Consider the following 20169-nt stretch of genomic DNA (forward strand, 5'->3'; position numbering starts at 1 on the left):
GCATACTACTCGAGAAAATGTATTAATCTTTAATGATAAATCACATCAAATTTTTTTTGCATCGAATTTACCCTTTCTTAATCTATTCTTCCGCTCTATTTTTAATATTAACGCTCCATATCGACATTGAAGTTAAGCTTGCTGTGTGACTTTGTTATGAATCTAATATCATAGATTAAAAAACACTTTAATTGCCGTTTTTAATAGAGAAGGTATGTTTTAAGGTTATAAAAATATGGATTCAATCATAACAGTATTTTATTTATTTACATTCAGAACAAGTCAAAATGGCAGTCGATTTATATTACATAAATGATAGATGCATAAATGTACAGTTCTTGGTAATGATCGCCACATTCTTTTTCCTCTCAATGTGAAAGGAGTCTGTGAACATGGCTAATTTTTAATACTCGAGATCTTTGATGTAGGATTGTCTCCTGAAATCACTTGATAGGAACTTGTCGTCTCCTAGACTGAAATTACACTATTCATTTACACTGCGCTAGTAACTTGCTGCTAATCAATAACAATGTGATCTAATAAAGTGGGGTTGGAGGACAAAATTTTGTAAATTGTTTGAAGGAGGATACATTTGAAGGAGGATACAGGATACAATTGCTCAAAAAGTTATCAAAATTCACATTAAAACGATTATAAAATTATTATTTTCGGGTAATTTTCCTAGCGCACTTCCATAGAAAAACTTGAAGTTTTGAAATTTTCAAAATAACTTATACAATCACATTGAAACACAGTTTACTTGCAGCGTGCTACTTGCTCAATAAATGTGCCAGTTTATTTCAACCTCTGAAACTTTTCGTGAATTTTCCGAAACCTCACTCTGGGTCATTATAATCCTTATCAAGCATCATTGCGACTGAAATAAGAGTCTAAAATATTTTCAGTTGCCTTAAATAAAAGATGGTCTTTGCTATAGGTTAAAGCTCATTTTCTTGCCTGCTGCCAACAAAATTTATTTATTATATTTTAGTTCCCTTATAATTGGCTTGTGAATATTTATTTCTAACTAGCAAATATATTTCTTCAGGTGAAGGTCTATACATTCATGATAAAATATAAACTACAAATGATAATTTCCGCACTTTAATAAATGTACACTACCGACCATGGTTCCGACTTTCTATGTCATTTTCTAGGATGAAATTTTCGTTGAATATGGCATAAAATGTCGAAGCTATGGTCGGAAGATTAGTTTTATATTATAGTGTTGAAATTACCATTTGTTGTTTATATTTTACCATGGATATTTCGCATTTCCACCAATTCGAAGCAGAAACGATCTCATCAGGTTAATATATATGTCTGCACCTCAAGAAATGCATCTGCTAATTAATTGTACAGGGGTGAAGAGGAGTTAACCTATATTTTTCTAACGTTCGCGGCAATTAGCAGGCCAGTTGACTCGTTAACTTGCAAAGGTGCTCGGAAAGGATTAAAGTATGCGTGTACCCTGGCGAGGTGTCCGCCTTCCTTTAGTTATTTTCAGCAATGAAGCGCAGGTCCGCGCAGTCATGAGCACGAGTCCTCCGTGACCTCCACGAGGGTGCAGTGGCCGAGGTGTGGAGGAAGCTCGGATATTGGCGTGCCCAGAGGCGGGGGACTGGCGACCTTTAACCTTCATTGCTTCTTCTCCTCGGGGGGATTGTTGTTGTTGCTGCTGCTCTCGTGCGCTGGGGGTGCCACGTTCCAAGCGACGGGTCGGAAGCCCATCTCGTCCGCCACGTAGGAGAGCCTCACCAGCTTGCCCTCTGGGCTCGTGTAGCTGTAGGAACCCTCCTTCACCAGCACCACGTCTCCACCGTCTGCGGTCGATTTGAGCTTGCCCACTTCCGCCAGCACGATCCCGTCACCTGTGACGTACCTGAAATCAACAGCGGAAATAGTGACAACTTTAAGTTGACGCATGACTCCGGCGATGAACAGGGTGGAGAAAAATTATGACTTGAAATTTTTACCTTGGATAATAGTGACAGTAATTCTTCGTTAAAGCTTTCGCGGGTGCTCGTCATTATGAATAAAAACTTTAGGGCTATGTCGCCGCGTCAATTCTTGGGTGGCCCCAACGTTTCCCGACCGATGCTGGTCGTTTTTTCAAGGGATTATGAAGAGTTGGTAATTTAAATTCTTTCTTAAGGTTATCTGTGTCAGGTGGTGGGGTGAGGGGAGCGGGAGGTTGGAGGAGTGGGTGGCTGATTGTTTTTTCCTCACATTTAACTCAATTTCTTTTCTATACAAAAGAATTTAAATTCCCAACTATTCAGATTCCCTTGTAAAAGCGACCAGCATCGGCCGGGAAACGTTGGGGCCATCCAAGAATTGACGCGGCGACATAGCCCAAGAGTTGTTATTCATAATAGTGACAGTATTAGCGAGTACAGTAGTAACCAAAATTAACAGTGATGTTTAGGTTGAAAACTCTCAATTTTTGCACTACAGAAACTTTTATGCTTGCGCTCTCCGGATCAATAATTCATGAATTAAGCACTTATGTAGGTGGCAAATCGATCAATATTTTATTTGCTGGAGTGAATTTAAATAGAGACAATGGTCACAGAAAAGAGTAATTTTCCACCTTAGGATCAAGTCGTGTGCCTTAGCTTAGATAAATTACAATTATAAATAAATATACTAATTAAAGAAGGGTCTGCAAGTATGGCTTTCGAGAATATCGTATTTGTATTGTTATGTATACCATTGAAGACTCCAGCACTAAGACCGAAAAATGAATGTGTCTCACCAAAACCTGGGGAAGGAAAAGAACAGTTTTTTTTTGATAGATTTGGTAGGGAGCAGGCCTTACGCTGAATTGAAGAAGGCAGCGCTGGAAGGGAAGGGATGCTCCTAGAATACTTATTTAGTGCTCCATGGAAACCTACCTTAATCGGTATAACACTGTATTAATAACTGGAATCAGCTATCCAGGGATAAAATTTCGTGATACAGTTTTACTCCACCCTGTATAGCTCGTACGGAGTCATGCGCTACGGATTCACGCTTAAAACCGTTGATATGATCTTGAAATATTCCGATCCTGACCAAAATTAGCCTGTCTGAAATATGAAAACGTTACAATGTAACCATTTTCTCAGGGGTGGTTTTTATATTTGAGAAATGCTGTTAAATTTTACCACAGGTCTTCTCTACTCATCCTGAAAATTTCCGATGGCGTAAGTTTTCATCTACTTTTATATTATACCCTGCGAGCCACCTCTGGGGTATCTAGCAGGGGTTGATTAATCACCAAGATGCAGTATGCAAAAATACCGCCACATGCACACCACACGGTCATAAAATATTGCTCATAATAACAAAATATCCGTGCGGATTCATGGAAATGCAAAACCTTCAAACAGTTAGTAATTGCTATCTTGTGTTCAGCTGTAAAACCAAAATGTAAGAGTTAATAAATTATTATTATTATTATTAATTGCTTTAGCAAATCCATGCGTGATTAGAACAGTGGGAAATAAAAACTTTCAATGAGTCGATCCAGCGAGTGACGCCATTAATGATATTAATTGAGACACCGTTGCTCTTAGCTTTAGTGATGAGGTATACGCCGCATAGGTGAAGAGCTTGAGAAGAGTTCTCTCATACCTCGTCATGAGCTGTCCCTCTTGTCGGAATATCCTATTCTAGCAGTTGTTGTAAGGCATTAGCGTCACTTGGCTGAAATGCAATCCGCGACATAGTCTAGCGTCATTGAATTATGAGATTTCCTTGAGTGGGACAGAAGTATTCCTTTAATTTTTAATCGAACCAGAAGAATTTTCTGATTTGAGGTATTGTGATAGCTTGCATGAAATAGTAGGAAATATAAAAAAATCACTAAATTCATTGGTGGTTTTTTGAAATCATTATTGAAGACAGAATATTTCTTCCTTAAAATTTCTTAAGTTATTGGAATGAATTGGGAAGCTGCAGATTACAATATGAATAACCAACAGTCGAATATCGCTTATTTCGACAAATATTTTATCATGATACATTTTTTCCCTGTGATATTTCGCCTGCTTTCATCTTCCACATCACAGCTGCCTTTGAATATTCTGCGGGATGATTTCACATTACTTTTTTCCCTTTCAAGTACAAAGTTATCAATACAATGAAGTTGTATCGATAAATTCGTACCCTGATCAGAGTTTTTGAATAAAATATTTGTCTGTTATTATTGCAATATTATTAAATATTTATTTCTTTTATAATATTAATAAAATTCTCAAAATGTCATCAGACGTACTAATTTACCAATGAACATTTACATAAAGGGATATGAAAACATTGCACAAAATATAAAATGACAACCGCGATGCGGAGGGTGTTAAGTGACGAATTATCAGAGGGCAAAAATGTGGCATGCCCGGATGTTTGTAGAATTTTGTAGAGTTCCGCCATAATGCAAAAGGCCTAAAGTAAGGAAAAAGAATGGCGTTTAGCGTGATGAGTGGGAATTATTGAATACTTACTTGAGGGTGAACTCTCCATCTTTCGTTCTTGTTTCCTCCCTCTGGAGTATCGGGACGACCTTCATAGTGGTCATTGGCGGCGACGCTGAGGCGATGCCTGCGATCCAAATGAGGACGACGACGAAGGCTAAGCGGAACGCCTTGAAATGAAAAATAAGAAATTGGCAGTGTTGATTTAAGAAACGGGCCATTGAATGAGGACCCGTGGGGGCACCCTTTAACTCCTTGCGCTGTAATGACGAGTCTAGCTCGTCATAAACTTTCGACGCCAAACCGCGCAATGACGAGTGTATCTCGTCATCTGGTTTTCATAATTTTAGCACTATTTAGAGGAACAATATTTGATTATTTTGAAAGCTTAAAAATGTTAAAATATGCATAAATAACTCATATATCATGAGTAATGATTCTTTGAAAGGATTAAAATGATTTTATTCGAGTAGCGATAGCTGTGTTCTCCATGCTTAATAGTCACATTTTATTTCACGGTTATAAGTTTATTACAAATTACAATATATCATTTTATTATCTACCATTTAAAAGAGAACCACAGAAAAAATAGAGAATAGGAGCGCGATATTCGGAAAATTAATCGAAGTAGAAAGGGTTACCGCTCTAAAGGGACACATATGTCCCAAATTTTGGAAATTCTCTTAAAATTAAACGAGAAGATGTATGACTGTAGGAATTGGTTCCATTAAAGAATAAACTATTGGCCTCTATTTTTTAATTCTTTTTGTGATATCCTTTAGATATTATAGCTTTCACATTGTTAAGAACTTTCACTTGAAATGCTGTTTACGAAGTGGAAATTTGATAGTTTTTAATAAATCAATGAGAGGGTCAATTATAACAGGACTGTCCGTTTATCTTCCGCGTGCACCTAGCCTGTGGAATTAGTACGAAAAACTCCACATTTGAGCTTAAATTTTCACGAAATTAGTGTGATATGTATGTGTAATTAGAGTATCACACATATGTCCCTATGGATCATAAGGAAGCGAGAATTGGCATAATTTCACGTCCCAGACTTTATCTCAGAAACTATTAGAGATATCGCTTTCATATATATTTTTTGGAATCTACGCACAAATATTAGCCTAAATCGTGTTTTCTTTGCAATCTAATGGCTACAATCTTTATGAACCTTAAAGGGAACCATCACACAAGTTTAAGGGATTTTAATTTTGCTCGGTGTTTTTTTATATCTAACGATTCTTCAGTATACCATATGCTTCCACTCTTGACTTCTCTCAAGCACTCCAAGCCTCGCTACCATAGAGAAACATGCTCCATATGTACTATCTAATGGATTGTTTCATTACTTCTAAGCATTTATTTTCGTGAGAGTCACTGGTGCTGAATATCTTAGAATATGCTTCCATACTCTTTTAGTACTTCACCGACTGCTAATGAGAAAGGAGCTGGTATATCTACTAACAATTAACTGCATTATCGTAGTTGTGCTATCTTTCTCCAGCTTTTACTATACAGGGTGGAGAAAAATTATATCACGAAATTTTAGCCCTGGATAGCGAATACCATTGCATGAGGGTCCAAAGAGGGGTCCTTTAATGGTTACAACGCACCGGGGCCGAGACCCAGTAATTCAACCGATACGCTCACCCAGGGAGGGGTTTGGAGGAGAAGAAAAACAAGGTGCCGCAGCGAAATGAGCCCGTCGACGCCTCCGGGGTGAGGACAGGGAAGGAAGGGAGAGAAGGGGAAATACCCACGCCGCCACGAGGACGACGGGGACCACTAACAACGAAACCATTACTTCTAATTTACCAAAGAAATTAGAAGATTTTTCTACAAGGAGAATATCCAAAGATTATATCGTTGCATAAGAGACGTGAAAAATTAGTTGGCCACATTATGAGGCATGATGGCCTGATGAAGACAATCGTAGAAGGACAGGTGGAAAGGAAGAAGGGCAAGGGACGGCCCCGAATTAGTCACGTATGTCATGCAATAAGGATGTAAAATTGAAGGAAGAAGTCATTATGAAAAGGAAAAGGGTTCAGAGCAGAGTGAAATTGAGAGCTTCATCAAACCAATCCTATGATTGTTGGCTCATGATAATGACGATGATAAAATTATAGACAGCAACGCTGACGGTGTATGCATCCCTTAAAGTTCCAGAGGCAACAGGAAGCCAGTTCGAAAAACCTTAATGCTTCATGCTAGCGGTGGACCTCCGTCTGAAAGACTTCAAGGACTACAATTCCGATTTGGTCGTGTATAGAAACATTTGCTTTGCATGAATACTAATTATATCTCCCAGATATTAGGGTTACTATTCATATTTCAGACGTACTATCTGTGTCACCTATTTCACGTTTACCATTTTATTACCAAATCCATGTTTAGTTATTTGCACACCAGGGATTGAACTGATAAATACAGTACGCGATTAAGGCGGATAAATACAAGAGGCTTGGTTCAAATTATCTTCCCTTAAAAACAATGTGGTATCATAGCATAAAAATCGTTGATGTTTAAGTATGTTATTTAGAGAGGGAACGTGAAGTATGGCATAGAGGCCGCCACAGACGTGAGGAGTGACAGTGTTACGCTTAGTAAAATGTACAAAAATCGGGCGAGCGACTCGTAATGCATTTTTCAACTAAATATCATGATTAATAATGATAATAATAATAGTAATAATAATTAAAATTTTATTACTCCACACACAAAATATATGACAATAGCAAAATTGAGTAAAATAATAATACATTATGCTTTACTTATAGTGTAGCTCATTTTGTGTTACCTTGGTAATCTACGTTAACAAGGCTTAAGTGCGAACATGAATATTAACAACTAAAACAGTATTTATCATTCATTTACATTAATATTATATAAAAATATTTGTTCTACACTTTCTTTAGTGAGAAGCCAAGAATGTGCATTTTGCAAAAAATTTTTCAAAGACTTAGGGATCAAGCAAGACTGGGGTAACAAATTAAAAACCTTAGGTCCTACATACAAAGAAAACATCTTTTAAACAAAGTCAAATTTGGTTTTGGTAAGGGAACACTTATTTTACGCAGGGTAAAGGGAGAAGGCTTGAAGATTAATGAAGATTATTGAGGCAAGAAGAACCAATCTAGCGTTTTTTGATTTTGCCTTCGGCATACGTAAAGGGAAGTAAAGGGGGGGGGGTCTGGATGAACCCTGTCGCGAATACGGAATGTTCATACCAGTAAGGGGTACACCACCCCCTAATGCCTGACCTGTGGCGTTACTACGTAACCTGTTTCCCATTGGGTGCTCTCAAAATACGCCCAAGTAAGAGTTGCCTCCGCACCTATTTATTTTGATCCCCTTCAAGGCAAAGAATTCTGTGAACTGGAGCGTTTAGGACGCGAAAATAAGTGCTCGTGGGTCCGCCGCGGAAAAATACGGCAAGACAGTCTCGTGTGAGTTGTGGGGTGGGTGTGTTGGGTTTGGATGCTTTCGGTTGGAGAGTGAGCACTTAAAAGCATGTTTGCCAAGGACAGAGTCCCTCCTCTTCTTGAGTTTGCTTGACTCACACCCTCAGCTCCGCCTCTCTTACTTTTCCCAACGTACACTCAAAGCCCTCTGTGGCCCCCATGCATGCATTTTAAGCGGACGAATCAATCCCTCTTGACCGGGTATATTTAAAGTGCCAAGATTCCGTCGAGAAATGTTTTTTAAACTAAAATACTAATATTTACGACGCTATCTCAATGCTAGAAAACTCAGGACTACTTTTCGTTTAAGTTGATCAAAAAATTTATTTTTCTAGCATGGGACAGGTTAATGCCCTACAATGAAAATAATACTATTAAAAGATATAAATATTATATTTTCCACATGTAGTGTAAACTAATATTGATTTTTTTGCAATGATTTGTATTATTTTGAAAAAAAAACTTATTTTTTTGAACACGATTACCTAAAAGTAGTTGTTTTGAGTTTTCCAGTATTGATAAAATGTCGAAAAGAAACGTTTACATTTGAGTGAAATCCGGTCATAGCGAAAGCAAAATAAATTTAATTTCGTGAATCGTTAAGACCTGAAATTACAAATGCAATTGCTGTGAGTTATAGGTTAAATAGAATCAGTAAAGTTATGAAACAAGTTTTTTTCTACGAATTATAAAAGGTACCAAAGCCATCACGTCTACTTGTTCGCGTCATCACGTCAACTCATGAGCTGACATTGACTGATTCAGGGAGCTCCTAAGTGGGTTATCCAATTTGCTACAGAAAAAATGGCAATTTTATATTCTTGCTCAGCAGTTTAACACTCTGACTACCTGTGGTCTTTGATTGACTTAGTTGTGTAAACATACAGTACAAGTTTTTAATATTATAGACATTTTCTTGGAATCTCTTTCCCTAAAAGTTTTGTCATAAGGTGAGTTAAGTTAACTAGTTATTTTTTTCATGTTAATAGAAACTTACCATTATGAAAAATTACTAAAAATATTCCTTAATTTTTTTAAAAGTCTTATTCTTCGGAATATTAGTGATGAGACAGCCTAAAAGTGTTGTTACAAGTTTTTTACCTATGAGTTTTGTCATATGGTGAATTAAGTTAACTACTTAGTTATTTTTTTCATGTTTATAGAAACTTACCATTATGAAAAATTGGTAAAAATATTCCTTAATTTTTTTAAACCTTAATTCTCCGGAATATTAGTAATGAGAAAACTTAAAGTGTTGTTACAAGTTATGAAGCTCTCAAAATTTTCGAAAATTCCCGGACCTCCACTTCTGCTGCTTAGCCCCTTGTCCCTATCCTGGATCCACTATGAGTAACTACACTACACTGAAGTATAATCGTTCACAAAAAAGATATGGAACTGTTTATTCTGCCTTTGACTTGTGACTGGAAATACATCTTCAATTATTTCATCGTGTATTGAGTTCAAAATCCCCTCCCACTCCCAGTGTTTGAATGTCGCTACCTCCAAGGTCAGGTGGGAGGCGGTGCGGGCGGTGGTGGATCCAGTATAGGCACAAGGAGGGTGGGCAGGTGGGTGGGCCTGGGTGGTAAACCTCCCCACAAAAGTGGGGGTCCGGGAAGTTAAGAACCTGTAGATATTATTTTGTAACCGCAAACTCGATTTTTCAACTTTGATGTTGAAGATTTCGTTTGATCTTATTAGCGTCACTACCGGTCTATGATAACGTCTTCCGTCCCAGGGGAAATGTTTTTCTGCAAGGCCGGTAAAATTGGAAATGCATGCCATCGTTCATCAAGAAACCATCTCGATCAATTGATCGCTCTTTAAAATTTAAGTGAAGCCGAATGGTTCCACTCGGCTATCTCAAAACTTAAATGTGCGTGCAATAGAAAATATTTACTGCTAACAACTCACGCATGTATTCTAAGTAGACTTTATGGGATTTTTTGTGCACTTCAAATGTGCATTTTCGGTGTTTTTCGAATGAATGATATGCATGTTTTTCACGAACAATTTGTCAAAAGAAGTGTCGATTTTTTTAGAACAATCGATATTTCGGTTCAAATTTCGATTTTTGTTGAATGGTCGAGCTTTAAATTTCGATTGACTGAAAAATCGATTGCTCGAAGAATCGATTTTGCCCGAAAATTTGTGGGGGGCGGTGGGTGAAGGTCGGAGACATTGGCTCGGTGTGTAGGTACTCACGAAATGCATGCTGGGACCGTGGACTCCGCTGCTCCCGGTTGTTGGCGTGGGGTGGGGGTGGCGGCGGCGGGGGCGGTGGTTGTTTTCGGGCGGCTGCCTCCGCCCCTCCGCAGTCGCCTCCTTGCTGCCCCCGACACCAATGGCCGGCGAGTGACAATCTAGTCCACGCCACGACAGCCTTTTATACGGACTATTACGCAGCCCGAGTGGACACTCATATCCCGCGGAGGAAGCCGACATCGAAGCTATGCTATGATACAGCCACACTACCCCTTTAGATCCTACCCAAACCACTCTATTTGTTCCTTCCAACACACTAGTTACCGATGAGGAAAATTCGCAATTGTGCCAGATTTTCGCGATATAAACGTGATATAAGGTATTATTTTTACGATCAAGTCCAATAACTAGATACTGATTCTTGCAATCAGAATCCTCAAAGTTCCTGTACTTCTTTAGTGAAGCGCAAAATTTCTCAAATAATCACAACACCACAGAATGACCCGTTACACAGTGCAAAAGTCAGCGCTCCCTAGGCAAATGCAAGCGCTTCTGAATGAGCCAATGACGTTATCTTCAGCACGAAAGATGGGAGCCCTAATTCGACGCCATGTTTTCGCGAATGGACGAACGGTAAGGAAGGCGAATTTAAATTTTATTCCTACGACATACATGCGAAATTCTGACTACTTTTCCGCATCTCCTATTGGCTATGGGTGTTTTTGCCTCGTCCGCGAATTCTATAACGACCTGCCAAGCGGAGAGGCCTCGCCGGACTGCCGATACGGAGTGATATTTGAGCCGAGGGAGTGGTCGATGCGAAGCCGTTACCTTTCTCTCTCGTTCGCTCACGAGGGAAATTCTTTTTATTTTCGTCCGCTCGCGATTTTGAAAGCGTAATTGTTACTTCACTGACCGGCCGCGGCCGGCGACCGTGGCGCTGCGGGCGGTGCTGGCTTTTAATCCTTTCGCTGCGCTAAACTGGAATGGCAACCAGAGTCGAGTGCAAGGGGAAAGAGAGGAGGGCTTCGTCACGATTTGCAATTTGCGGCACGTTTTGTGTTGGCCGAGTTGCTGCAGTGGTGATGCATCGCCGCAGTATAAGAGGAAACCGTGGGTCTTATCGTCGGCACCCCAGTCCATGCATATGCGTTTACGCTACTTCTATTCCACCGGTTTCCATGACGATGCTCTTCATGCTATTACCCCCGAATGCATTCAAAGTTGAGCGCGAGGAAAAATCTGCACGAGCAATTTTTGAATGAATAAACTGAAAACAGAATATTAAGAAAACTAATGCCTTCAAATCGATCTCTAACTCTGATTATATATTTTATATGACAAATTACTTATTGAAAATTGCGCAATTTATATTAAATTTTCCCTGTGTATAGAGTAAATATTTTACAATATTTTACTATTTCTCAGATACTAAAAATCAAATCTCCTATAATATCGTGGTAAAATATGAAATATGAGATACAGGGAAACATTGACCAGGGTGTACTTTACATACCGGCCCTGAAAAGTCCAAAATAACAGCATATATTTTGAGAAATTCGTCATCAAAAAGGGCGACTAGAGTGGAAAGAATGTATTCTTAAAATATCCTTGTTCCAAGAATAAACAATATTTTTAACGGTAGTCGTTTATCCTATCCTGATATCTATTCTACGTGTCGATTACAATTTTATATCTTTTTGGGTATAGGTCGTGTAATAAGATAGTCGATATCGGGGTAAAAAGATCTTATGAAGGATTACTTATATTTATTTTCTCACAGTACATTTACTCGTGCTGCAGTTGTTGAGAAAAGTCACTGGCGGATATTTCGGAAAGGCCTAAAATGAATTGTTGATGTGAATGCAGAATTCAAGCGTGTTATTGTGACAGAATTCTGAGAGCAGTACGAGAAACAACGGAATATTGGAGACAATTATGCTTATTTCATCCGTTTATCATCGTGTTTTAATTGATTTAAATAATTAAAAGGTTAGCATGAACCAAAATTTATACAAATCTTATTCGATTTTGTTCAATATGGGTACTCGTAAAGCTACTCTAATTGCTATAACAATTAGACTGCACTTCTAAAACGTTGGGGTCAGGTAATGGAAGGGAAAATAAGTGTAGGAAATCCTTCTGAAGGTCTTTTTACCCTACTCTAGCCTAGAACTCTACACAAATCATGAAAAAATTCATCTTAACAGGCATTGAAATGCACATTCAGTCACTCGCTGGAAAGGGTATCTGACGAAAGGACATATTCTATACTGTTTCTCACTTTCTCCTGCTCCCGGCGTTGTTACTTAACAACGAACTGTACCTCTATGACAACCTCATTTGTACATTATGTTTATTTCGGTAGGGTTGATGGTTTTTAAAATAGAAGACCCCGCTGAGTACGTCGCGGTTCCTCACGCTCATACGCTTGCCAAACACGTGCGCGCACACGTTAATCTCTCGTGAGAAAATGCGCTCTCATCCTCGTCGCTGAAACTGAAATGTGAAGGCTCACCGGCTAGTTAGCTCCCGTTTGCCAAGAATTCCTCATTTTACGGCGCTCCCGAGAAGCAGGTACGTTTGGGGAATATGAATATTATACCGCTACGCCACTTACCTGCCGGAGAAGAAAAGAAATGGCTCGTGTAATAAATAAAAGGGGATGACTGCTACGCTCAGCTGCACTGTAACCGTGGGTGCACCTCTTAGCAACGCGGAGTCAACTCTTCCATGGACCGTGGACTGCTTTCTTGTTCTCTTTGCACCGACTCTTTGTAGCATTCTCATACTCATCTCATCCTCTAGCTCCCTTCGTCCCCTGGAGGCAAATATCTCTCCTCTCCTCCAATACTGGAGCAACTCCTACCTCTGCTATTTTCACCCTCTGTCGCTGTTTTCCAAATTCTGCCTTTTGCTTTGCAAAGACAGCCTCCTATACTCACATATGGTGGCAATAAGTCTTTCGTGGGTACCTGGAATTAGTTTCCGTAGGAAATGTTGGTTGACTTTAGGTGGGATAAGTTTTAGAATTGTTAGTGAAGACTGCTCGTGTGCTACACCGCGTAATCCTCTCCGTGGCTGCCGAAGTTTCGGGATACGAGTCGTAATACATCCTCAGGGCTGAGTAACAGTGGATACGAAACCCTAGGGCGGGATCGCGGGGTTACTCTCCTGGGCCGAAGTCTGAAGGCTAAGCTTATCACCTCTTCCCCGCAGAAGAGCGAGGGCAGGAAGGAAAAAGGAAGGAGGCGCCGCCGCGATAGGAGCCCGACGACTCCTCCTGGGAACGGGATAGGGAAGGAAGGAATGGGGCGAGGAATGCCGCACCGTTACAAAGGCGGGCTGGTCCTACCACTAGCGAAGCCAGGAAAACCATTTTTGTGCCAGCGATTTTAGAGGATTATTCTATGAGGAAGAATAATCCAACGATGAAATCGCTAGATAGGGCTGAATAACAGAAGCTTAGAGGGTTCTAGGTGAACCCTCTCGGGATACAACGTACCGGGGCCCGGAACCAAGCCCGAGGCTTATACGCCAGGACACCCGGGGAGGGGCTGGAGAGGAAGGAAAAAGGCGCCGTCGCGATCGGAGCCCGCCGACGCCTCCAGGGAAAGGAAAGGAATGGAAGGGAGGGAAATAGGGATTAAAAACTCCAGCGCTATAGAAGCGAAGGAGGCCCTACCTAGCGAAACCAAGCATACGCAATTTTTCTTCTACCAATTCTAGTAGATTTTCCTATGAGGAAGAAAAATCTATCGATCGAATCGGTACATACGGGCTGAGTAACAATAAAGTTCAGCTTTAGATTCACCTGCGTGAAGGGCAAAGTAAAGGCTGAGTGACATGGTATCATTCATTCCTGAGGATGGCAACGCCGGCAGCCATGGAGAAGATTATGCGGTGGAGCGCCCGGGAAGCCTTCTCCTCCAACAGACGCCGGGAAACATCATATTCTTTTTTAAGTAGTAGAATGATTTGAAGGGGAAACAGAGATGGTGTTGTAACGTTGACAGTATTTGGTACCATAAGACAATTATTAGAGGTGAGAATGATTGTTTTTTGAATGAAGTTCATTTTTCCGGCCTTAAAATCACAGAGCCCACTCTCCGTCTCAGCCTCCAGCTCTCTTCGTTCATTTATTATTATTTTTTCCTCTTCTATTCTTGACCTTGTTTAATACATTAAATAATATTTCTTGGAGTTTTAGGTCAATGTAAAAATAGTTATAGCCAACGTTTCGATTTATTTAAAATCATCCTCAGGGCTATGAAAAAACTATCTCCTCCAAGACACAAGAAACCCCTACCTCTACAATCTTCACCCCAAGTAGCTATTTTTTTAAATCATCCAGTCTTCGCACCATAGTTGCCTTTCGTTTTCAAAGGCAGCATTAATTGCTCCCATGAAGTATCATTGAGTCTGCCGTAGGAACTGTAAAATTGTTTCCACGTTAATTGCAAAGGCTAACAATGAAAAAACTTTTTTACTGAAAATACCTTATTCTTATATTTTTAAAGTTGCTGAATCCAAATATGATGGTTTTAAAGTTGTTTCACCCACCATTTTGTCATATTTTAGAGTTAAATTCATGAAATCAAGCAATATTTTTAGAATTTAACAGCTTTTTTACAGTTATAATAAAATTGAAAAAATAGGTCTAATGAACGAAGATAATAGGGATTACTGTTGGTACTTCACCGAGAAGTTCAGCAAGCGATTCATCGCAGAAAAAGCTACACGAAAAGCTTCAAGGAAAAAAGGGAAAGAAAATGTAAACCAATTCCAGTTGACAAGTGAACCCTGTATTATCACGCTGCAGTAAATACCAAAAAAATTATCACTATGTGTTGAACAGAAACAATTTTATGATGTAACACAGTGTTTCATTGATTTCCCTGCATACCGTACCTATAGGGGTATTTGACTAAATATTAAATACATATTGCTTGGAAACTATGGGTGATGCAAAAAAACAAAGGCCAGGTTTGGATTCAGCACATCAAAATCTTTAAAGATCAGCTATTAAAATAAAAAAAGTTTTCAAGCAAATTTTTTTTGGCCTATGTTGTTTGAATAAAGGTAGGATATGTAGAAGATTGGTTAAAAAAAGTCGTTAAAATGAAAGAAATAATTTTTTAAAATAATTTATTTGCACAGACGATCAAGTTGTTGATTTGTTTACAAAATTTGTGCAAAAATTAACTATTTTTAAGTTTCCTCTTTCACACAAACATCACATTACAGTGAAAACGGAACACATGCGCTAATATTATATGCTTTTGTGAACTGGCTGGATGGGGTGAGTCTTGACTCACTGTTACAGCCTTTGAGTCGCGCCATTGTCGTGAGATTCGCAGAATGATTTTTTGGGGAATCAGAGACGTTATCATACCTCTGAAAGTATGTGGTACCACCATAAGACAATTGTTTGAAGCGAGAATGATTGCATCTTGAATGGCGTTCATTTTTCCGGTCTACGAGTCACGTAGCACATTCTTCTCCTCACTCTCCAGCTCCCTTCCTCCCTCTCAGCAAAACTCTCTCATCCAATACTGGAGCAGCTCCTGCCTCTGCTATTTTCACTCTCAGTGGATGTTTTCAAACTCTTCTTTTTGCTTTGCGGAGACCGCTTTGAGGCCAACATATGCTCCCATGCAATGAAATTAAGTCTATCGTGGGTAATTGCAATGGGTGTCTGCGGGAAGTGTTGCTTGACTAAAGCTGTAGAATGAGTTTCCGTCGGGGACGGTATCATTGGCAGTATTTATCACCACAGTAAGACAAGCATTAAGGGTTGTTTTACGATACATCAACCCGCACTAGTTAAAATGTCTATGTCTATATCTAAATGCATCAACGCGTGAATGAACGCAAAAATCCACCGTGTAATCACCCAAATTGTGCGAACTCATAAACGGAAAATAGAACCTGTTCTTATCTGATTCATGCTGTCACATGTGTCCCGTTCCGGTCCACCAAAATTGTTCATGTATTATACATTGACTCGCAAGTGTTGATTTACCGTATAAACAGCACTTTAGAAGCGAGAACGATTGTATGTCGAATGAAGCTCATTTTCCGGCCGTCAGATCTCGTAACACATTCTTCTTCTCAGCATTTATTTCCCTTCCTAAGGCAAAAATATCTCCTCCAGAATCCGTTATTACCATGCTGTACCATAAAGTCTGCTGTAGGAACCTGAAATCTGTTTCTGAAAACGGAAAGCAAAACTGCTCTAATTTGATTCATGAAATCGTACATGTTCCGTTCCGGACCACCAAAATTGATCATGCATTTACATCAACTTGTAATTGTCAATTTGCCGCGTGAACAGGTCTTTAGAAGCATGATTGATTGTATCTTGAATGATGTCTATTTTTTCCGGCCTTCAAATCTCGTGACTCCTTCTCTTCGTTGTTCATTTCCTTTCCTCCTCTTAGGCAAAAATCTCTTCTCCAATACTCGATCAACTACTGCCTCCGCTATTTTCTGCTCATCGATTGTTTACCCAAATCTTCCTTATAGTTAACAAAGGCGGAATCGTACGCTACTATGCAATGGAATTTAGTTTATTGTAGGTAGCTGAAAATTCTTTTCGCAGGAAGTTTCGACCGGGTTAAACGTAGACGAGCAGTAAAATTATTTCATCGGGTATGCAAGACTTTACTATATATCAGCGTTTGCCGCAAGCTTGAGACAAGTATCAATGCGACCATGGTAGTCTATTAAATGAAGTCATTTTTTTACGGCTTTCAAAACACATAAGATATTGTACACCTATAGAATGTCTTTATGAATCTTCATCGATCGTTTTTGCGTGGAATAGCTTCTTTCTACGCGTGTACTATGAAATATTTTCTTTGGTAGCTCAAATGTACGAATATTATTAGTAAACTTAGATGGTCTAATTCTCACCTCTAATACCACTCTTCTCTAATACCTTTACTCACATAAATGTCCTATTATTTAAGTGGTATGTAATTATACGGAGGGAGGATTAACCTGAGTCTTCATTGGGATAGGGCCGTCTCAACGAATTATTAGCCCTCTTCTGTAAGAGCTATCCCACAGTTACATATCTTTCCGTAACCGATTTATCGTTTCGTTAAAATCTTATTTTGGCGCTGAGAATCAACGTGCAGTCCTTATTAATTCTTCCGGCGCTCCAGAAGTGATAATTCATGGAACTGATTTTGCCATTAAGCCGTGTAGGAATACTCTCCCGGAAGGACACTAACCTTGACTGCTCTGGACCTTCGAAGTCACCAGTGATACTTAAAGTGATGCTTTTGTTCAGGGTAACATCAGAGGTTTAACCATGTATCTAGGTTGTTGCTAAAAATCCTTCAGTTCTCAATGTCATATTTTCACATTTTTAAACGAATAAAAGCAGCCACCGCCGCCTATATAAGGCGAAAAATTTTATGCCTATAAAAGGCGGAAAAAATTTTCCAAAAATTTTACCTTCGACCTGAAGACGCCGACTGTAACGCCGGCGAAACTGTTGTCTTTAAAATACAGCAAACGCGGTGAAAAAAAAACCCGAATAGAATGGAAAGATCATCTAACCAACGCCGCGAAAATCTTCGAACCTAAATAGAAGATCGTAGCACTGTTATTTATTAACACTAGAAGGACGGCAGGGGTCATTTGACCCATTTTCAGAATTCAAATTTATTTTTCTCTTATTAAAATATTTTTTTAAATTTTGAAACTTTTCGACTTTGTACATTTTGGTCTATATTTTGATAAATCAGTAAAAATTCAACAATAATGCTTTGTTTTAAATTTTTATGACGTGTTATTCCTAGAAGGACGGCTAGGGGTCATTTGACCCACAACTGGTTTTCGCGCTATTTTCTTGCCCGTGGGCACTTTATTGCCATGTATATCATACTAGCTGACCCGGCGAACTTCGTACCGCCTAACAATCAATGACCTTACAGTTTACTTCCACCATTTATTAATCAAGAGCGGCTGTATCGTTTTTAATCATGTTTAATTTATTATAATAAAATAAGGATACAAATTCAATAAAACTACGTAAATGAGTACCAAAATTGCTTGTCAGAAAGACATTTTCTTTATTGAATCTACATAAGGTGGATCGGAGCACGTTTACGCGGATTTTTTTCAACAAATTTTCTTACGTTTTAGCTTACGAAATTTTGGGCATTGTGGTTTAATAAAGCAGTTCATGAAATAAAAATTATACGCATTCATTATACGCATTGGCTATTTGCGTTATTAGCTGTAAAAAAATGTTTTGGGTCTGTTGCATACACTTGGTCCATTCAGGGGGGAGGTTGACACAACCCCAGACCGACGCTTAACTGATGCTCAAAATCGTGCAAGAAAAGCCCCTATGAGGCAGCATTCGCATTAAATGACTTAGGGCGCGCCAGTTTTAGTATCTCTGTTTGGAAAAAATGCACTGCGTAAACGCACCACGGTGAGCCCTACACATTCGGGTTTAATGTCTTGCGTCAAGCACCTTCTGATAAACAACAGTTTTTGTTTTGTTATCAGGCGCAAGATGAAGCGGATGAAGCAAAATAAATATAGTGAAGCAAAGCAGTGACGCAGCGAGGGGAGGTTTTGGGGGATAAACCCCCCCCCCCAAGAGCTTAGAGAATTTTTTATGAAATATTTTGTTATTAATATTGGGGGGACGGATGACTAACAAACAAAACATATTTATCTATTCACACAGCCGCACAACCCACTATTTTGAACCATTTATCTTAAAAAATGTCTGGTGGAAGTGCCCCCACACTTCCCGCTCACCTTAGCGAGTTTTCTATACCCTACTGACCCGTGCTATTAGCTGCGCCCAAAACCCCCTATCCTAGCTACGCACTTGAAGTGAAGGAAGAAATACAGAGGATGGTTTATCGACTTGTGAACATAGCACGTTAAATTGACCATGAGAAAATCATGGGTTTTCATTAGCACATCAGCACAAACAACACAAAAACTGAAAGACTGATCATACGATTTTTTAATCGTTATCACGAATGCAACACGAATTGGAAATTGAATACCTTTAAGCTCAAAAGGACATATGAGTTGAGATCATGGAATATACGGAATAAGGACTTTCTAACCTTTGAATTTTCCTTTGAGTAAAGTTGCGTGAATCATATTCATTACCAATTATTTTAATCACCAAGCACGTTCCGTTGGATAGTTATGGTTGGTTTAGGCTTCGAAAGATCATGAACACAGAAACTACATTTTTCTGTAAATCGTGCCTTGGTAAGCCAGGTACGTTCAAGTATTCAGATAGATAGTTGGTGATTTCGTCTTCGTTTGTTACACATTTAAAAGATTCGAATTCATGCAGAGTACGAACTTTTGAATTTACCTCGTTTTAGTCACCCAAATCTTCGTTCTTGCTCGCTAAATCAACTATCTGTGATTCTTTTGGTGATCAATCATATTCTGGAACTCTTCTGGATCATTCCAAGGAATAGAGTTAAAACTACTCGATTCCTCGACAGGAACACGGACATTACCATTTGTCAACAATTGCTTGGAGATTTGTTTACAAACACGGTAGTGAAGTGTCAACTCGAGCTGGGCCACGGCTGGGCTTACAATTAGCTCGAATTAAATTTTTTAAATGCAATTTCAATTTAATTAATATTTTGAATATATTTAGAAATTAAAATGTTATATTGTTACTAAATTCAGTTATTAAAGTGGTAAAAACAAAACAAATTATTTAATTTGTAGTTTTGACCGACTTATCAATTGTTGTGTTACTATAACTCCTAAAAGCATGTCCATAGGAAAGAGATGAATTTTTTTGTGAAATTATCCTTTTTTTAATAGCCTATATGTTAACCCCGCCTGAGACGAATCCAAAGAACCAAATCTCATTGAAATCGGTGCAGCCGTTCTCGAGTTATAAGTGTTCTAACTAACACGATTTTCGACTTTCTTTTATATATATAGATAATCAGCAAGAGGCTAGTGTGGTAGATGATTTTCTTCATTTTGAACCTGGAAGTACCCGGTTCAATGCC

At 39.0% G+C, this 20169-nt stretch overlaps 1 protein-coding gene across 1 annotated transcript; it reads right to left on the reverse strand.

Moving 5' to 3' along the window:
• Positions 1–240: 240 nt before the first annotated feature.
• On the reverse strand, positions 241–10911 carry LOC124160953 (larval cuticle protein 1-like). The gene is made up of 3 exons (XM_046537089.1): positions 10136–10911; positions 4488–4627; positions 241–1882 (listed from the first exon to the last, which is right to left on the reverse strand). Exons 1-3 carry the CDS (start codon positions 10373–10375, stop codon positions 1639–1641), a joined length of 624 nt encoding a protein of 207 aa, XP_046393045.1. The 5' UTR covers positions 10376–10911; the 3' UTR covers positions 241–1638.
• Positions 10912–20169: the final 9258 nt, after the last annotated feature.

The sequence above is a fragment of the Ischnura elegans genome, chromosome 6 (genome assembly GCF_921293095.1).
Source record: "Ischnura elegans chromosome 6, ioIscEleg1.1, whole genome shotgun sequence".
Taxonomy (NCBI): Eukaryota; Metazoa; Arthropoda; class Insecta; order Odonata; family Coenagrionidae; genus Ischnura; species Ischnura elegans.